The sequence below is a fragment of the Sapajus apella genome, unplaced genomic scaffold (assembly GCF_009761245.1).
Source record: "Sapajus apella isolate SASKATOON/1434 unplaced genomic scaffold, GSC_monkey_1.0 scaffold17, whole genome shotgun sequence".
Taxonomy (NCBI): Eukaryota; Metazoa; Chordata; class Mammalia; order Primates; family Cebidae; genus Sapajus; species Sapajus apella.
This window is the reverse complement of record NW_022436957.1, coordinates 26,619,692-26,640,539: the sequence shown is the minus strand read 5'-3', so window position 1 is coordinate 26,640,539 and position 20,848 is coordinate 26,619,692. Positions and strand designations below refer to the sequence as shown.

The following is a 20,848-nucleotide window of genomic DNA, read 5'->3' as shown; positions in this document are numbered from 1 at the left end:
ATTAAGCCAAATATTGGGTATTTGATAAATCATTTTACTTTTTCTTCTAAAAAAAAAAAAAACACACACAAAACAAAACTGGAGAAAGGCAGGAAATACACATCAAGTTGGAAATTGGTTAAAATTCAAAGAAAATTGTTGATGGGCATATTTGCTCACACACGCAGCCCCCTTTATAAGAAAAAAATAATTTCTTGTACACAACTCCTTTTCTAAAAAAGAGAAAATAATTTGTTTAGATTCAGACAAAATCACAGGAGTGATTATTTTGTCTATTCTGCATAGGCTGCATAGGTTCTGGCTACAATCACTTTTTAAGCAAATAGAACCATTTGAATCAAAGAAAGGGAAGTGAGTCAGATGGGATATCCCTTCAAGAAAGGGATCTGAAACCATCATTATGTTTCAGAAGACTGAAGAATATCTTGCCATGGCAAAGCATTCCTTTTCTTTTTTCTCAGATTAAATTGAGTCATCCTACTTATTTTTTCTTCACTTTAGCAGTGATTAAAGGAGACTATCATATTATGCTATATCATGGTACTATTTAACTTCGACTATGTCTTTTCTTATTTGAAAAATGTTTCAGTGATTTATTTGGACCACATTCAGGCAAGCCAGGAAGACTAAATAGCTAATAATCCCAGAAACATTATTTTTCTTTTTATTATTTCAATAGTTTTCAGGGAACAGGTGATGTTTCGTTACGTGTATAATTTCTTCCGTGGTGATTTCTGACACTTTGAGGCACACATCACCCAAGCAGTGTACACTGTACCCAACGTGTAGTCTTTTATCCTTCACCCCCTTCCCCACAAGTTCCCAGAGTCCATTGTATTATTCTTATGCCTTTGCATCCTCATAGCTTAGCTCCCACTTATAAGTGAAAACATACAATATTTGGTTTTCTATTCCCGAGTTACTTCACTTAGAATACTGGTCTCCACCTCCAACCAGGTTGCTGTGAATGCCATTATTTTGTTCCTTTTTATGGCTGAGTAGTATTTGCATTTTCTTTATCCACTCGTTGGTTGATAGGCATTTAAGCTGGTTCCATACGTCTGCAGTTTTGAATTGTGCTGCTATAATCATGCATATGCAAGTTAATTTTTCACATAATGACTTCCTTTCCTTTGGGTATATATCCAGTAGTGGCACTGCTGGATCAAATGGTAGCTTGGCTTTTAGTTCTTTAAGGAGTCTCCATAGTGTTTTCCATAGTGATTGTACTAGTTTACATTCCCACTAGCAGTGTATTAAGTGTTCTGTTTTCACCACATCCACACCAACATCTATTATTTATGCGTGTTTATGGAAATCACCTTAGAGTACAATCAAGTTTAAATGTTAAAGAAATGCCATCAACTAATTTTAGAATCCCTCAAACACTAACAGTATGCTATTTGAGCAGGCATTGAATCAGTGAAGTAGGGATAAGGGCTGTGCAAGTCTGTCGTGTGCAGTTGGAACTCAGTAAATATTTTCTTGTTGAATAAGTAAGTAAAAACAAAAACCCCATCAAAAAGTGGGTGAAGGATATGAACAGACACTTCTCAAAAGGAGACGTGTATGCAGCCAACAAACATATGAAAAAAAGCTAATCATCACTGGTCATTAGAGAAATGCAAATCAAAACCACAATGAGATACCATCTCACACCACTTAGAATGATGATCTTTAAAAAATCAGGAGACAATAGACGCTGGAGAGGACGTGGAGAAATAGGAACGCCTTTACACTGTTAGTGTGTATGTAAATTAGTTCAACTGTTGTGGAAGACAGTGTGGCGATTCCTCAAGGCTCTAGAACCAGAAATACCATATGACCCAGCAATCCCATTACTGGGTATAGACCCAAAGGATTATAAATCATTCTGTTATAAAGACAAATGCACACATGTATGTTTATTGTGGCACTGTTCACAATAGCAGACTTAGAAACAACCCAAATGCCCATCAGTGATGAAGTGGATAAAGAAAATGTGGCATGTATATACCATGGAATATTATGCCTTAAACCACAAAAGTTTTGAAACAGTAAGATTATTTTATTCAAATATTTATTAAAATCTATATATGCCAGGCACTGTTCAGTCATTTGAACAGTTCAAATATAGTTAGATTTTAATAAATATTTGAATAAAATATTCAAATGACTAAACAGTACCTGGCATATTGTTCACTGTAGATACAGCTGTAAACAGAGATACAGACCAATGGAACAGAACAGAGGCCTCAGAAATAACGCCACACATCTACAACCATCTCATCTCAGACAAACCTAGCAAAAACAAGCAGTGGGGAAAGGATTCCATATTTAATAAATGGTGTTGGGAAAACTGGCTAGCTACACGCAGAAAGCTGAAACTGGATCCCTTCTTTATCCCTTATATAAAAATTAACTGAACATGGATTAAACAAACAAACCCCACCCCCACTCTCTCTCCATGAAACTCTCGTTCTTTTGGAGGCACACAGGCTTAACAAGTACATAAGTAAACTATATAGGTATGTTGAGTGGTGAGATAAACACTCTGAGGAGAGGGCTAGCAAGGGACAATGAGAAAGAGTCATCAGAAAGTGGAGTCTTGGAAGTCGTCATTGATGAGGTGCAGTTGAGCAAAAACTTTAAGAACTGAGGGTGTGAGCTGTACACGTATATTTGAGGGAAAAGTGCTCCAGACAGAAGGATCAACAAATGCAAAGACCCTGAGAAGGGAGTGTGATTGGCTTGCTCAAGTACAGCAAGAAGTTCAATGTAGATAAAGTAGAGTGAACAAGAGTTGGAAAAACAGTACTTCTCTGGCCTGGGAATTTGACATGACCTGCTTTGGAAAATGGAATATAAGCAGGTATGACAAAAGAAGAGGCAAAGAATGTCTGAATGGTAGGTCTTGCTCTCTTGTGCTTATGTGCCAAAAGAAGCACATAGCCCAGCTAGCTTGCTGGCCCAAGAAGGATGAGAGACATGTGAAACAGACCTGAACCCAGACCACAACTTGTCAAGTCCAGCTGAGTGCCAGCAAAAGTCCAGCCAAACAGCAGATGCATGAATGAGAAATACGCAACGTGAGAATTTTGTGATTATTTGTTATGTAGCAACAGCTGACTGATAACCCTATTGTGGGCATCAAACCAGCCAGATATAATATTTATGGTTGGTCTAATCATACACTATGTAGCTACAACATAATAGGTGTATTAATCCATTTCACACTGCTATAGAGATACTACCTGAGACTGGGTAATTTATAAAGGAAAGAGGTTTAATTGACTCACAGTTGCAGTCATCAAAAAGGATGAGCTCATGTCCTTTGCAGGGACATGGATGAAGCTGGAAACCATCAATCTCAGCAGACTAACACAAAAACAGAAAACCAAACACCGCATGTTCTCACTCAAAAGTTGGAGTTGAACAATGAGAGCACATGGACACAGGGAGGGGACCGTCACTCACTGGGGCCTGTCAGGGGGTGGGGGGCTAGGGAAGGGATAGCATTACGAGAAATATCTAATGTAGATGACAGGGTGGTAGATGCAGCAAACCACCATGGCACGTGTATACCTATGTAACAAACCTGCACGTTCTGCACCTATACCCCAGAACTTAAAGCATAATTAAAAAAAAAAATTTTAAAGTTTTCCATTAAAGCAAATAAGCCAATTTTACATGTGTATTATACTTAGACATTCAGAGGCTCACAGAGGGTTTATCTGTGAAGATGAACTTGGCTGACATCATTAGGTTTATACTTTATAATTTGATCTTTGAAATAATTCAGGAACAGGAATGCCAATCACTTCATTGAACTGTACCTGAATTTTAACAGAGTACAATTGAGTTCCTAGAGCTCCAATATGATGTAATTAAACTGTCAGAAACATTAACATCGATGTTCATGAGCATCTCTCTTGGCTCTGATTTATTCTGTAAGGCATACTGTCACTAAAGTGGACTTACTGCCATTAAAAATGCCTCATGTTTCCCAATTCAGCAAAAATTTGCATCAGTAATGGAACAGAGAGATGTAATCAGCCCTGCGGTTGTCAGGATCTTGTTCGTCTTGGTAGTATTTCATTCATTTCATCTTCACCAGATAATGGTAGTTTAAAACTGCCAGAAAAAAGAAACTAAAGATACTGAATTTCACTTCTTTTTCTAAAGGCATAAACTTAAGCAAATAGTGCATGTGTGTGTGAGGGGAGGAAGAGAGAGAAAGAGGAGAGAGTTTGTAACTCTTCCTTTTCTGCTTTGTGATCTTAATAGTTCAGCACCCATTTCCTTAATATTGCAAAGAGCTTTCCTGTGGTACGTTACCAGGAGACTCATGTAGTCTGAGACTTTTTATCTACCATAAGTTCTTATCCCTCCATTATAATAATAATATGCAGCCTCACATCCACCTAGAATATGATTGTGTCGTAATGGTTAGCATTGGCAATGATTCTTTTAGCTTGTGCTGTAAAAAACAAGGATCAAAACCAAGAATAAATGCAGGATTATAATCATAGATGAAAATCCAAGTGGCACAGACCAAAGGAAATGACAAGCATATTTAAGTCATTTAGTCACTGGCTTCCAAAGCATTTCCAAGTCAGATGTACACCTGAGATTATCCCTAAGCAAGCGCATCATTGTTGACTTGCTAAAGCAAGGTCTTCTTTTAGATCGAAGTGACAATGTGCAGAACAGAAAGAGCTTGAATAGCAGTTATTTCCACTACTGGCAGATTTGTACATGATGAAAAATTAGTTGCAAAAGACCTTTAAAGTTTAATTTTGTTTGCACCTAATTACCCTTTTACTTGCAAATGCTGTTTGAAGTGTATTTCTTTAACACATGAATAAATAGAGACCCAGATACACAAAATCTGCAGGGGGATTTCCATTCCCAGTGAAGATCATCCATCCCTAGGTGTCTTTGCTTCCGTATCATCATTCTCTCCTCACATAAACAAATTGTCACAATTTTAAGATTTCTTCTTGATAAAACCCAAAAGATAATTATGATAAAGTAGTCTCAAGTAACAAAGAGGAAAGGAACATAACATCCCAGTATATACCATATCTACGGTTTTTAGAATATTCATATTTCATTACCTATATAGGACACACACTATTTTTAATTCTATTACATTGGAGTTTAAAGGTACTTGAGTTTTGTTTATATTTGTGGTTAAATGTCAAAAGAGCGAAAAGATCTTCAGTGTCTCGACTCCCTTCTTACTTTCATGAAGTGAATGCATAAAATGTAAGATTCTTATTCTTTTGTGTTGAGACAGCACTGAAAGTGTGCAGTAGTAATTATTTTATTACATACAAAAAAGTTTCACATTTGTTAATGGGGCACAAAAGAGAGTTTGTCAATTTTACCTTTATCAATTGACTTTTTTCATTATTTTTAATTTTAGTTTATTTTTTTTTTTTGTATTTTTTAAAAAATAGAGTCAGGGTCTCACTGTGTTGCTCAGGCTGCTCTCAAATTCCTGGCTTCAAACAATCCTCCCACCTCTGCTTCCCAAGGGGCTGGGATTACAGGCATGAGCCACCGCACCTGGCCTGTTTTTACTGATGTATAATATTTGTACATATTTATGGGGTACATGTGATATTTTGTTGCATGCACAGAATGCTCAATGATCAAGTCGGTATTTAGAGTATTCATTATCTTATCTATTTATCATTTCTACATGTGGGACACATTGCAAGTAATTCTTCTAGTCAACTTTTAAAAAGATAGTTTTTTTTTTTTTTTTTCTTCAAGGATAATGATATAAACTATAGTGTGGAAGTCTTCTTCCCTTTAAAGAATTATTTCCTCATTATTAAGCTTGAGGGGTTTGTTATTTATAAGCCAGTAAAATGAATTTATAATGGTGTTAAAAATATAATTATGGCCCTTTTCTCTAATCTCTCTCTGTTTTGTAAAAATGTAATTTTCTATTATTTGTTTTTGGTTTTTGTTAAGGTGAGGAAGATCTTCTCAGTCCTCCCCAGGACTCAAGCACAGGGTTAGAGGAGGTGATGGAGCAACTCAACAACTCCTTCCCTAGTTCAAGAGGTAAGCTCCAATACCTAGAAGGGACTCAGATTTGTTGGGACCAGGACACTAGCTTCCATACCCAACTGGTGTGTGTATTTTCCATATGGAAGCCAACACGTGATATCAGAATGGCAATTTGGGTCCATGGTGGAAAAATTTGATTTTTAAGTGTGAATTTCTGGTTTGGAGTATTCTGAATTCAAATACCTGTGAAGTCAACATGTTTCCAGAAATAAAAATACTACCTTCTATTTGTCTTCAGGTATTTTACTTGCTTCACACAGTAGTCTGAAGAGTTAATTATGAAATGCCTTTTGCTGAAGTACATTATGTGACTTTTACAGATGAGGAAATTAATGCCCTGATGGTGCCTTTGCCAGGGACATACGGTTGCTACATGCTACAGCAAGGCCTAGAACATGCCTAGTGATCGGTGGTGGTGGTGGTGATCTCTTACTTGCAATCTGATGCCCTTTATATTTAAAAATTATATCTCCATTATTTAAATCTAGAGACAATTAAATCTTCATAGAGTAGTTCGTTATTTTTTACTTCAGTAGATAGAATATAGGCTTAGCAAAGAAAGACATTAATATTTTTCTTTCTCTTCATCATTTTGGCCTTGCGTATTTTGCCCCCATACAAAAGCAGCGTTTTACCCCACAGAATTTTCACACTGGCTTTCATGAGCTTCAGATGTCTTGCTTTATCCGAGAAGATATTTTGCTGCTACTCTTCGGTTCTGGGGGCATTTATATGGTTTGTTGCCCTCATATAAAACAAAGTCACTGTCTCGCCTTCCTTCAGTGAATACAAAGGATGGTGGCAGTCACCTGTGATCAAATAGAAGGAAAGCCTAGAGAAACAAAAGGGATAAAACACAGGGCTTTGTGGCCAGTGATTGGCACCTCTAATGGGCAGCCTGGGAGGGACGGGCAGCAGGAAATCTGGGCTGTTTGTTCCTCTCCATAAGGGCAATGAGGAGGGTGTATTGAGTAGTGTGCTTTTCCTATCTTTTTGTTCAGTGTCAGTTAACAATAGCCATTTCCTAGCTATTTGATCTGCAAGTAAACGTTGTGCAGTGCACATTAAAAGCAATAATGTTCTGGTACAGCGTTGCTAAGGAACCGTCAGGGGAAGCTAATTTTAAATGTCTGCACCAGCCATCTTTTCACTGCTGAGCGCCTCTGATGTGTTGATTTTAACAGATAAAAATCTTATCTGTCTTACACCCACCTCCACATCCCCCACCACCACCCGCATCCCCATTCTGACTGTCTTAGGTATCTCCTCCTTCTAGATGTCATAATTCATAATAAGAAGACCATACACAGGTTTGACAGAATCAAATGCTTTCACCTTTCTCCTCATTACTTTGTCCTGCCCACTTTTACTAACACCTGCTATGTACCAGTGAAGGTACTACGGATGGAAGAAATGACAAGTTCCTTGCCTTCAAGGTGCTCATGGCCAATTGGGGATGCAGAATTCCAAAGAAATTCCAGTTGCAATACAATAATTGATTACTGTATGATACTGGCCCCAGACTGGTGGCTTGTTTACCTGCTCTGTGGAAAGTTGGTGGCTGCCCTGTTGGCACCCTGGGCATTTCTTCCACATCTAAACAAGAGGTTCACAGAGAAGAAGCTTCAGCAAGGCTCATGGCTCTGCTTTCTTATACGCAGCCTTGACTTCCTAGACTTTTTGTACCTGCATCTCTGGTCCACCCGAATTAGCTATAAGGTGAAACCCTTTGCACTGTCTCTCTGCGTACTGCTTTTAGACTCCTTAAAGCTAGATACCACATGGGTGTAGAAGAAGCTTCCTGGAATACTAGAAATATACCTCCTCTGATATGGTATTTGGCAGTTAGCATATCTGGTGCTGATTTACTTACTTGTATGGGAAACTTGGGAAACTCAATTCAGGCCACCTGGATAGTGTTTACTCACTTAGTGCTTAGGGAAGAATTTCAGGCCTTAAGTGCTGATTTATGTTCTCAAACGTGGGATAAGGAGGTCTTGTCCAATACCGATTCCATTAATAAAGTTTCTACTTACTCATTGGTACCCTTGTGGCCTGAGAAAATTAATTCACATTCTTAAAAAACAAAACAATTAAACTAAAAACATAGGAGAGTCGCTAAGATATTGGAAGATCTGGCTGATCATTCTTTAATACTGTGACCTTGGCATTTCCTTATGTTTTGCTACTTTCAGCTAAATTAAGCCTTCTTACAGGCCTTTTTCTCCCCAAATTCAAGTGAACAAAAAGTTTCATTATTGTAAAAATGAGGCTACTTATTGATGCACTAGTGTTTTTTGAACACTGTATTTCCAACTAGAAGCTTTTTTTATAATTTGAAAAATGGCATATATGTGTGTGTGTGTATATAGATACACACACATAGTCAAGTTTGGTAGGAACATCTTACCAGTTGGTAGATGTGTTCGGCTGATATTAAGCAGACATTCTTGAGAAACTTAACATCTCAGGATTACAGAGTCTTTCAAATGGAAGAGCCTGGAAAGATCATCTTAACACTTTTGACATCCAGGACAGTCACTTTTGACTCTGTTTTGACCGTTATCCATATCAGAGAAACATTTTACATCATAAACTGGGGTAAAAATATAAAGTAAATTATATGTGTGTTTATGTACGTACATGTATATATACACCCACCATATGCACACACACGTTTACAGTCGCATATGCATACAAAGATCAGAAACAAAAGTTTCAAGTGATGCCTTCCATGCTACATATGATGCATGCTATTTTTCTCTTTTATTTATTTAAAAACAAAATACTGGTTGCAACCCACTAAATGGATTTTCTGAACCAGTGGTTTAAAAATACTGATCTATCCAATCTCGGTTTTTCTTGCCTAGTTGAATTATCTTTCAAAAAATTTTAGATTTTGAGATTTTTGCCATGAAAGTTTCTGCCAAGACATGGCTAATGTCTCAGAGAACTTCATAGTTTTATTCTAATGCTACCATCCATGTTCTCATTGTTGTGTTACAAAAAAACAAAGTTCATGGTTGCTACAGCTGTTTTGGACAGCTGTTTGAGTAACTCAAAACAGATGTGAGAGCTAGAGGTCTGACATTTAGTGGAAATGTGCTATTAAATACCACCTCATGGTTTACTTAACCCTGCTAGATAATTGCCCACAGAGGAAAAGCTGTTTTAAGAAACATATGCTTTTCATAAATATAATGTAGATAGGTAAGCTATTGTGTACCTCAAATTTACAGCTTTTCTGTTGGTCCTTGCCACAGAATTGGACCTGACAGTGTCAGCTAACCTTTATCTTTTATTTTCACAAAGAGTACCTGGAAGCCCAGAGAAGTTAAGTGCCTTGTTTACAGCCATTCAGCAAGTTAAGTTGGGCTTCTAATCTTAATGGCTTTGCTAAACTGTTACCAAAATTAATAAAGGACTTGAATGCTTAGTGATAAACCGATGGTCAACACTATCTTGCATAATAGGCAATATCAGCAGCATATTCAAGATATGAATGTGTGCACATTTAGCTTTGTGATTGTATCTTTCTGGTTGGTCTCTAGATATAGTTCACAAACACTTGGGAGATTTGAGTGGCTCAGTGTATATATAAACACTGAGTATTAGCCAATTTCTGTCTAATCTATTTCTCTCTAATCTCTTCCTGTAAGTATATGTATAGAAGTTGAATTCTAGTGTAAGAAGTTGTTATCTACTTTACTACAAGTTACTTTCTAAATCTCTGCCATTCTATAGGAAAACTATATGGGTAGAATAAACAAATGTAATTTTTAAAATATCCCCTTTAGGTTATTTGTCCAAGTCTCTGATCATTTAGCAGACTAACAAAGGTATTTTTATATGTATGTGCATTGATGAAAGAAATGCCCTCCTAGTTAGTAGTATGGTATTAGGCTCTCTAAAATGTGGTGCCACTGTATATAGATTAATGAATAATCAGAGCCAAGATAAGCTCTTCAGTAAGACAATCCAGAAAGCAGTTAGCAATGCTATTATTTCTGCCTGCACAATCTCTTGTCTCCTGACCTGTGCCACATTATTTTCATCCCCACCAGCCCATGCCATTCTCTTTTTCATACCATCCTCTTTCAAATAAGCCCACATACATTCGATCAAATATCCCTAAATTACCCACCCAACAGCTTTGTAAAACCTGCCACCTTTTAAAATTAAAATCTTATTCTGTGGTTGTTTTATGGAAGAGCAACATAAAGAACAAAGGCAGAAGTATTATGTGCTCTTTTTCAGGCACCATTCTGTTTCCTGTATACTTCCACAAAGGATTTGAGCAGTTATTCCTTTAATCCAGGACTAGCAAACTACAGATAGCCCATATGCCAAAGCTGGCCCCGTACCTGTTTTTATAAGTAAAGTTTTATTGGAACATAGCCACACCCATTCATTTACATGTTGCCTATAGTCGCTTTCTCATTACCTGGGCAGAGAAGTTGCAGCAGTGTTGAATAGTTGCTACAGAGACTATGAGCTTGCAAAGCCTAAAATATTTACTATCTGGCCCTTTATGTGGAAAATTTGCTAATCCCTGCTTTACGCTATTATTTTGTTGTCCATTCTGATTCATTACATGAGTCAACAAGATTGTTGAGCTGAAATTGAATTGATTTATACCTTTATATTCATGTTCACCAAAGCGCCTGCAAATGTGGCCATTTGAATGTTTTTGACTTGTAAAGTAACAGAAATCCTAAAAAGGGACTCATTCTTCCTTAACTATTTTAAACACTGAATTAAAATAAAAGAGGCTAAAAGCACCCAGAAACAGTACTGTCCTGCAATTCCAACTCTAAAATAACGAATTACAATCAATATGTCAAGTTTATACTGCCCGAGGAAATTAGACTTCTCTGGACCTGACCAAGCCCTTTATTTAGATTTAGGACTGCCCCAACACACTTCCCTTTTGTCTTGATCCATTTCCTGACAACACATCACACTGCCAGATGGACACTGTAACTGAAGGGCTGAGGAATTTCATTTCCAAAAAAAAAATGTTTATAAAATCAAACTTCTATCTGAAACTTTATTGGTTAAGAACTTTTAAAAATGTTGTAACCAACTAGCCTCTGTTTTGTCAATGTAGAACTAGTCTTTATACAGTAGAAAATATCATTTGTTTTTAAGTTTTTCTTAAGTGGAAAAAAAAAAGGACCTTCCTTTTCTAATGTGTTAATGAGTACATTGGGAGCCAAGTGATGAGGTAGGATTTTACAAGAGATTAGCGTTAGCTTGGCTCTGGGAGGTCTATTTTCATAAAATATGGTTTCTAAAGGAGGACCTGAAACATAGCACAAGTCATTTGCTGCTACATATTAAGCAATAATCAGTTGATACTGAGTTCTGAATATGACTTGGTGTAGAATCACTAAAGATACGTAATATTAAGCGTTCTAAGAATAATTACATTCTGAAATAATAATCATAATTACATTCTAAATCACATAGCTTTCTAATAAAACAGTCCTTCCTAAAGATCTGAAGTTCTCAAAGTAGACCAAAGTTACATGCCAAAACAAGTTACCCACCTTTGGCATCCAAACTAAAGAGTGCCAGTGAAGGACAAATTACTTCTAACACAGAAGGACTCTTGGTCATGACCCAACTACTACTTTACCAATTCACTTCACTCTGTATTTATCAAATACCTATAGTGTCTATGTACAGCACAAGACATTGGGGATAGAGAGGCGGCTAAGCAACATGTGGACCCCATCCTCAAGAGGCTTACAGTCTTGAAGGGAAGAGAATTAATTCTGCTACCAGACAGTATTAATTATGAAACATAAAGACTTTTTTTAAACCTTGCTAAAGGAATCAAAAAGAAGGGGTAATTCATATTGGGATTTGAGCCATCAAGGACAGAATGATGTTCCTCTCCCTTTCCCATCATTTGGTATGGGTCTCCCACTAGTGACACCCACAGCTGAGGAGCCAGTACCCGTTTTTTCCCTTTTTTTCCTGGCTTGAGGAGCATCATAAATACCTGGCCCTGATGTGGTCAAGCTGAACATTTGATACTCCTAAGAAAACGCTGGGTCGTGAAGGAAGAAAAGAAGGGAAAGAAGGAAAAAGGAAGGGAAGAAAAACTTAAAAAATCTTTAAATGTATACTAGAAGTTTTGAACCCAAAACTTGAGTTTCGAAAGGTTTCTACTGGTATTGTAGCTCCCTACTTCTTCATTACAGACTAGTTGTTCTCAGATTATTTCAGGGAGTTTTAGTCTTCTTGGAGCTACTGAGAATGATGGGTGGAGGGGAAAGGGAGATGTTGTACAGGATCTCTCACACCTCTGCTTTGAACTGCTCCAAATATTGGAATTCCATATAAGATTGTTGTAGGAGATGTCCCATTACTATAGTTAAAACAGTTTGAAAACCAAGATTTCAGTTTGAAGATCTTGGAGACAAAGGAAATTGCATGCCTAAGACATGCTATTGAAATAGTATGGTCAGAGATCCCTACTTGTCTAATTATGACTATTACCATATAATACTTTCTCATCAGAATCTACTTTTGAAATACAAATAAATGCATCCGGATGTAGGAACCTATGAAGCAAAGCCAATGGGTCTTTAGCCATTGCCTCTCAAGGCTCCTGATATTTGCTGAATTATGAGGAGGAAGTTGAAAGCTCATTCTTGGATCTGGCTCTGTGGCTTGCCCATTAGTGGGACTTACCTCTTCCCCTCATCTGTTCTGTTTTCTCAAATGCCTCCAGTTTAATCATGGACATGCTCAGCTTCTATCAGATAAAACAAATTCTCCCAAGATGATGGAGTCCAGCCTCTATGTTGGGTTCTACTTTGCATTTGATGTGCAGACTTTGTCTGCACAAAGTCAACTACTGTTTATGTTTCAATGTGCTGATTGTCAAGAGTGAAGAGATTCTGAGATTTTTTTAACATTAAGTTTGAGTTGTTTTTGAAAACAATGCCCAATTCGTCAGATTTCTATTCTGTGCCAGTTTTCATCCAGTTTAATGCGTGGACTCTATGGATTCTACAAACGATGTCTTCTGGATCATGTTATCTGTTTACACTGATTTTAAGTGTATGTAAAGGTTATTTGACTAGATGTGTCTTTTGGGTTTTTTCTGTTTTTGTTTTTGTTTTTTTTTTTTCAGTAGAGAATAAATGGTCATCTCAACATTTGTTTGGTTAAAAAAAAAAAAAGCTAATTGGAATGAAACTGTATATTTATGCATTTTTTTCCCTTTCTGATATCTCTGCCTCTTCCTCTCTCTATTATTAAAGGAAGAAATACCCCTGGAAAGCCAATGAGAGAGGTTAGTGAGATTCAGGCTCACGGCCATGGCTTCTGTCTGTCTCATCCTGCTTTTTATGTTTGGCGTTTATGTAAGAATTGTGTGTGTGCACGCGCATGTGTGTATTACACATTGTGTTATCATGTAAGGATGGTAATCACCTCTCCACTTGCAGCTCATGAGGAACATTCCTCAAATGTTCATTGCCGTTGTCATCACCATGACGACAAGACTGGGGTTGGGGGAGCAAGAATCTCTTTAAAATGGCAATCCTTTGTAGTCCCCTAGGTTGGAATCCTGCAGTTCATCATCTGTTGCCATTTGCAACACAAACAAAATCTTCAGAATAAATTTAGCCATGAACATAACTGATGAGTCATAAAGCTTTCTTCCACTTCCAGGACCTTAGCATTTTCTGCCAGCGCCCTTGGTTTTTATTCTTCTGGGATGACTTCATTTTGCTTTTGTTTCCTTTTTCCTTGGTTCCTGCGCTCTTTCTTTCCTATTTTAGCGAACATTTTTTGAGCACTTACTGTGTGCCAAGCATTGTTCTCAGCACTTGCCATCTTTTTCATTATGTCATCTTCATGACAAACCTATGAGGTAGGTACGCTTATTAACCCCGTTTTACAGATAAGGAGACTGAGTTAATGAGAGAGTAAGCAGTGTGTCCCAGGTGACCGAGCCAGGATTTGGATCCAGGCACTCTGGCTCCAGACCCACACTCTTAACTCCCATTCGAAAGGCTTACATCATCTCAGCTTACCCTTCAGAAGATGATCTTTTTTATTTGGTATTTGAAGCCACACAGAACAATAACAAATTAGATTTAAAATATTAAATACTGGAGTCTTGAGAGTGTTTTTTTAATGCCTAATTATGGGTTGAAAGGGTTAGGGTGCAGCATTATCACTGAATGTGGTTTGAGGTTTTACAGTGAAAGATGCTTCCTACTCCTATTCCACCAAGAATATTGTCCGACTATTGAATTACCTAATTAAGTGACTATTGGATGACAAAATGTTGACTGACAGCCCAAGTAAAACAAGATTGTCTTTACCAAGAGTTTACTCTGAAGGGGAAGAGAAGGAAAGCTCTCCCATGGGATGGCAGTGTTCTGAGAGACAGGTTGGATGGGTGGAGAGTCCTTCTTATATGAGAAGATTCTGGATTTCTTAGCAACAGGATGGACTATAGTGGCCACTGATTCGTTTAAACATAGGAATCATAATGAAAACTCTGCCGACATCGTGCCATACAAATCTAATCAATGTAATGATCCTTCAGTGTGTCTGTGCCAGTGCTTCCTTCCAAGGCTTTGGGCAGTGGGGTCCCAGGGAGGGAATGGTAGGCTGGGAGGAGAAATTGAGGAAACCTGACTTGGTGAAGCATTGAATGCTCCTGACGATTTGCCTGGTTCATGTACTTCATATGTGAGACTTCTTGGGTTCATTCTTATGGTAAGTGCCCCTTAAAACTTATTTATTTTAACAACTTTTTGTAGAAAATTGCTTCATAATTTTGACCATCTTAAACATGTTTCACTGACAAATAAATTTTAGAAAAGGCTAGCATATGTAATTGAAGTCATATAGGCATTTGCAGACATGACTACCTGAGGTGTATTGTAGTCAGATAAGATTCCAGAAGCCAAAGAATCAAAACAATAATGACTCTTTTAATGCTATGAAAATACCCCAAATGTACAGTAGAGCGTATTTTTTTCCAGAAATTATAGAGAAGAAAAGACAAGCAAATTTCACTGTAGTATTCTGGCTTTGCTTTGGCCAATTGAATGTGAACAATTTATTTGGGAATTGTATTTTTAAAAAATAGAGCACCAGATTGCTATTGAGGTCTTGGATCTTTGCCAGAAAGTCTCAATTCCAATTGCTGTGGAAAACAATTCCCTCAGGCAGTGGTGGCATGTGAGACTAAATGTGTTGCAGTTAGCACCAACGTGGAAAAACATACAGCTACCCTAATGTTCAAGGCATAGCACCTTTGTATTCAATAATCCTTGCTTAAGAATGGATTAAATTAATACTTTCTATAGACATCGTTTTCTGTCACCTTGTGCCTGAAGGTGATTGCAAATGCCTGAGTCCTGGCTGCTTTTCAGTACCTCTCATACTTTATAGTATGAGATTGTAATTTTGACTTTAGAAAAATCTGTTAGATAAAATTAATAACCTCACTAATGCTCTCTGCCTTACACACATGGATAATAGAACTAGAATACAAACTACTTTCTATATTCATGTCACTGTGCAGTCTTACCCTCCCCCAATGGATTAAAGTATGATTCTTTGGGGCATTATTTTGTCAAAGAGATCGACTTCTTTTTTCTGGATATAATGAAAAACTCCATGAAAAAATTAGAATAATTATTCTGGTAGAGCAGGTATTTGTAAAGGAAGTAACCAAAGGCGTAATGTAGATGATGAGGTGACTCTGAAAGTTCTTCATTTTTATAGCACAAAGATGGCCGCAAGGTCATTTGTGAAAATGCAGCCATTTAAACCATTAAAGGCCACCCAGCATTTTGTGGGAGTGAGCATGGCACATTAAGAATAATGAACCCCTGTTTTCCCTGGCTAATTTTTACATAGCAGATACCCCTAGAACTTATGCCTCTTGAGAGACTCAAGAATTTTCCTTCCAGGTAGTAATTGAACACCATTTCAAGGAATAGAAGCACCACTTGGCGATATAATCTATAAATGCATTTACTTATCACAGTTTGAATTGCCATCTACATCCCCCTAGAACACAGCCTAAAAAGACACTTTTTGATTATCAGTAAGCTGACAAGAAAAATGAGTTTTCCCCCCTCTTTTATGTTTTGTAATACATGTTCTAGCTACTAGGTGAACTATATATAGTCACATGTGGGTCATAAGAAATAGTTTGAACTACATTCAGGTATCAGGTTGTAAAGGTCTTGGGCTTTCTTTTTACTGATTTTGTTAATAACCATCAAGATTGCTAGTAAATAAAAATTTGCACTTAGTCCATCTATTTTCAATTTATGCATGAATAATTATGCAGATTTCCCAGGGATGCTGGCCAGTCAAAAATAGATACGAGGGAAGCCCTCCAACTTGGTAGCAGCAGTTATATTTGTCCTCTGAGCTCTAAGGAACAGCAAAGGCCCTGCTGTGTCTTCCTGTGGTTTCTATGGCACAGAAAGCCAAAAATGATTTCAGTTTTTCACTGAGGGCTGCCAAACTATTGGCCCACTTTATGAATAGTGCATATGCTTTGTTAAGAAATTTTTATACTTGCAGTCTCAACCAAATCCAAAGTGATTTTCTAAAATACAATTAATTCTCAATGAAAGTATTTGTACTAATAAAGCTCAAAAAGCTATACAAACTTGGTCAGCTTAATAGAAATGTGTGAATGACATTAAACTTTTAGCAAGTCTTAAGGAGATCTGGTGCCATCACTGTTTAAGTTCCTGCCCATGAATCCTCTTCAGATCCTCCCATATTTTGTAGAGAAGATATCTCTCTTGAAAGAAATATTAGAACAGAATACTCTCCCTAGTCTTTTTTATTGGGATTTTAATAATTATTATGGGAATCTGTAAAGTTGATACATGGCAAAGGAGTAATCTCCTAGAAAAGCATTTCAGTTCCAAAGGCAGTACTTGCATAGTGGAAGGATTTACCAATGTGCAATAATTAAAATTAGCCATATAAAAATATGGAACATAGATGAAAAGGCAAGCCATGAAGTATGTCTCAGATTATCTTACTCCAAATCTGAATTTTGCTGCAAAGTACCCAGGGATATTGTGCTGTTCTTTTTTCTCCATTCTGGGAGATGCCTGCTAGGTCATGCTGCATTATTACTAAAAGGCTATTCTGATAGTTAACCCTCATTTAGGAGGAGATCTCAGATGGATTCACAGAGCACCAAAATGCATACAATACACGTGGGTCACATTATAATTAGGCTGCAGAGTAATTTGGAATGGAAAGTAATTTTTATTGAGGTTTCCTAATTCAAATGTCAACAGTGCATCAAAAGGTCAATTTAAGAGTTTAATTTTCAACCCAAGTAAAAGCAGAGAGAAAATAGCCACCTCCACCACAGCCTCAGAAGCAAGCCAACCGCTTGAAACAGGTTTGAAATGAACATTTCATGTGGTGGTGATGGTGGCAGTGATAATGGTGACAGTGGTGGTGATATTAGTGATAATGGTGGTGATGTAGTGGTAGTTGTGAGGGTGATGGAGGGGGTGATGGTGGTTTGTTAGTACAAGTAGAGTGTAAGTAATCACTCATCGCCAAGGTGGAAAAGATGTATCCCATCATGGAATATTCCTGTTCCGAGAGAAATCTTGTGCTTATCTATGGAATTCTTTTGATACATATTTACATTGGGAACGTGAGTGTAGCTTGACATTTTTCCATTTAAACACCAGTAGCCTGATCCAACATTAAGCTGATACTAACAATGTGTAATGGCTTCATTAACAAGGCTTTGCTTCTTCCTGGAAACTGGTGAAAATCAAACCTCGTTGTGTATACCTTCGATGCAGCTTTTGTGTTGTCTTCACCCAGAAATGGGGAATGATTTCCCAAATGGCAAAGAAGCAAAGTGTTGCTATCTGCACCTTTTGTAAAGTCTTTCTTTCTCTTTGTTTTCCAGGACACAATGTAGGAAGCCTTTTCCACATGGCGGACGATTTAGGCAGAGCGATGGAGTCCTTAGTATCAGTCATGACAGATGAAGAAGGAGCAGAATAAATGTTTTACAAGTCCTGATTCCCGCATGGTTTTTATAATATTCATACAACAAAGAGGATTAGACAGTAAGAGTTTACAAGAAATAAATCTATATTTTTGTGAAGGGTAGTGGTACTATACTGTAGATTTCAGTAGTTTCTAAGTCTGTTATTGTTTTGTTAACAATGGCAGGTTTTACACGTCTATGCAATTGTACAAAAAAGTTATAAGAAAACTACATGTAAAATCTTGATAGCTAAATAACTTGCCATTTCTTTATATGGAACGCATTTTGGGTTGTTTAAAAATTTGTAACAGTTATAAAGAAAGATTGTAAACTAAAGTGTGCTTTATAAAAAAGTTGTTTATAAAAACCCCTAAAAACAAACACACACACACACACACACACACAAACACACACAAACACACAACTTTGAGGCAGCGCATTGTTTTGCATCCTTTTGGCGTGATATCCATATGAAATTCATGGCTTTTTCCTTTTTTGCATATCAAAGATAGGACTTCCTCTAACACCACCAAATGACTACTTCACACTGCCCATTTGGGAATTGTCAACTGAGTGGGGCCGGCTGTGAGTTTTCATTTTATGTATCTATATAAGTATATCAATACTATAGTTATATAGATAGATATGAATTTCTATAGACTTTTTCCATTTTTTTTTAATGTTCATGTCACTTCCTAATACAAATTGCTTCTAGTCATCCAGGCTTACCTGCTTGGTTTAGAATGGATTTTCCCTGGAGCCTGAAGCCAGGAGGAAACTACGGCACTGAAACACTGACTACAGCTCCAGATGTTTCTCATTTTAAACTTTCCACTGACAACTGGAGCACTGAATTTTTTTAAAAGGAACATGTGAATGAATACCCAGGACTTACTATATCAGAGTAATCTGTTGGTTGATCTATTCAGCTTCCTGCTGCTGGCAGTGCCACGATTTAGATTTAACGATGCTTCAGTGGAAATCACAAGGTATTTTGACCTTCTGAGCATCAGAAGGTATTTTTAACTCCCAAGCAGTAGTAGAACGATGATAGGGCTGGAGGGCTATGGATTCCCAGCCCATCCCTGTGAAGGAGCAGGCCACCCTTGAAGGATTGGATGATTGCTCATAGCACATAAAGTTCTCTACACTTACAACTAAATTATGATGCCCTCTCCTCACAGTCAAAAGGAAGTGGGTGGTTTTGTTTTTGTTGCTTTTTTTCTGATTTATTTTCACATTATGATGAGTTTTTAAATGCTGCAAGACATAATTTAAAATAAACTTTGGGAAAAGTTGTAAGACATCACATTTGTAATATGGACAAGTATCAACCCAGAAGCCCATGAACGTGTTTCCCTCCTTTGCATTTCTCTGCAAGTAATTCCATACAGTTTTGTAAGTAAGAAGGCAAACCGATTAAAATGTTAGAAAAGTAAAAGCTACTCCAAACCCTTCTTGGTAGATTAGACAGGATAAATATATAAGCAAACAAAAATTGTTCAAAAAGAGGAGAAAAGCTCAAGAGGAAAAGCTAAGGACTGGTAGGAAAAAGCTTTACTCTTTCATGTCATTTTCTTCCTCTTTGATTTTTAAATCATTCATTCAGTAGAAATCACCGTGTGACCTATAATTTTGCAAATCTGTTACCTCTGACGTCAAGTGTAATTAACTTTTGGAGAGTGGGTTTTGTCCATTATTTTATTAATAATAATTAACATCAAACACAGCTTCTCATGCTATTTCTACCTCACTTTGGTTTTGGGGTGTTCCTGATAATTGTGCACACCTGAGTTCACAGCTTCACCTCTTGTCTATTGCGTGAACCTTTTTCTCCATTTTCTTCGTCCTTTTAATTTTCAAAAGAAAACCCAAAGCTCTAAGGTAACAAATTACATGAAGATTTGGTTTTTCTCTTGCATTTTTTCTTGTGTGACACTGGACCCTTTCTTTACCCAAGGATTTTTAAACTACGATTTAAAACAAGGGGTTACTTTACATCCTACTAAGAAGTTTAAGTTTCATCCTAAAATCAGAGGTAAATAGAGTGCATAATTTTGTTTTAATCTTTTTGTTTTTTCTTTTAGACATTAGTTCTGGAGTGAGTCTGTCATAATATTTGAATAAAAATTGAGAGCTTTATTGCTGCATTTTAAGCATAATTTGGACATTATTTCGTGTTGTGTTCTTTATAACCACCAAGTATTAAACAGTAAATCATAATCAATGTAACTGAAGCATAAACACCACATGGCATGTTTTGTCATTGTTTTCAGGTACTGAGTTCTTACTTGAGTATCATTATATATTGTGTTTTAACACCAACACTGTAACATTTACTAATTATTTTTTTAAACTTCAGTCTTACTGCATTTTCACAACATATCAGACTTCACCAAATATATGCCTTACTATTGTATTATAGTACTGCTTTACTGTGTATCTCAATAAAGCACGCAGTTATGTTACAAAAAAGTGTTGATTGGACTGCACTGTTTTTAACTTATTTACCTTTTAAATAGGTAATACATTCATATGATTGAAAAACTATAGAAAAACAGTGAAAAGACTCCCAATCCCCCCCATATTCTCATTGCCCTATGAGTACAGATTCTTAATTTCTTAGTCTTCCAAAGTGTCTTTATTATCATTTAAGCAATTAAAATATATTGTTTCTATTTTTTTCTTTTATTTCACAGCATATAGCATTCTCTGCACCTAGTTATGCACCTTGCTTGTTTAAAC

General features: G+C 36.9%; 1 protein-coding gene across 17 annotated transcripts in view; it reads left to right on the top strand.

The window, feature by feature from the left end:
• The window catches only part of DMD (dystrophin), a 2,282,798-nt gene extending 2,262,220 nt beyond the window's left edge, over window positions 1–20,578 (top strand). For 8 of the 17 annotated variants that reach the window (XM_032285800.1, XM_032285798.1, XM_032285799.1 and 5 more), the window contains 2 exons: window positions 5,968–6,060; window positions 18,020–18,220. In XM_032285800.1, the coding sequence (XP_032141691.1) occupies window positions 5,968–6,060; window positions 18,020–18,117 (191 nt within the window). In that variant the 3' untranslated portion in view covers window positions 18,118–18,220. Of the gene's footprint in view, window positions 1–5,967; window positions 6,061–13,346; window positions 13,379–18,019 lie in introns of all 17 variants that reach the window. The other 9 variants (XM_032285805.1, XM_032285811.1, XM_032285814.1 and 6 more) reach the window with 3 other exon arrangements.
• Window positions 20,579–20,848: the final 270 nt, after the last annotated feature.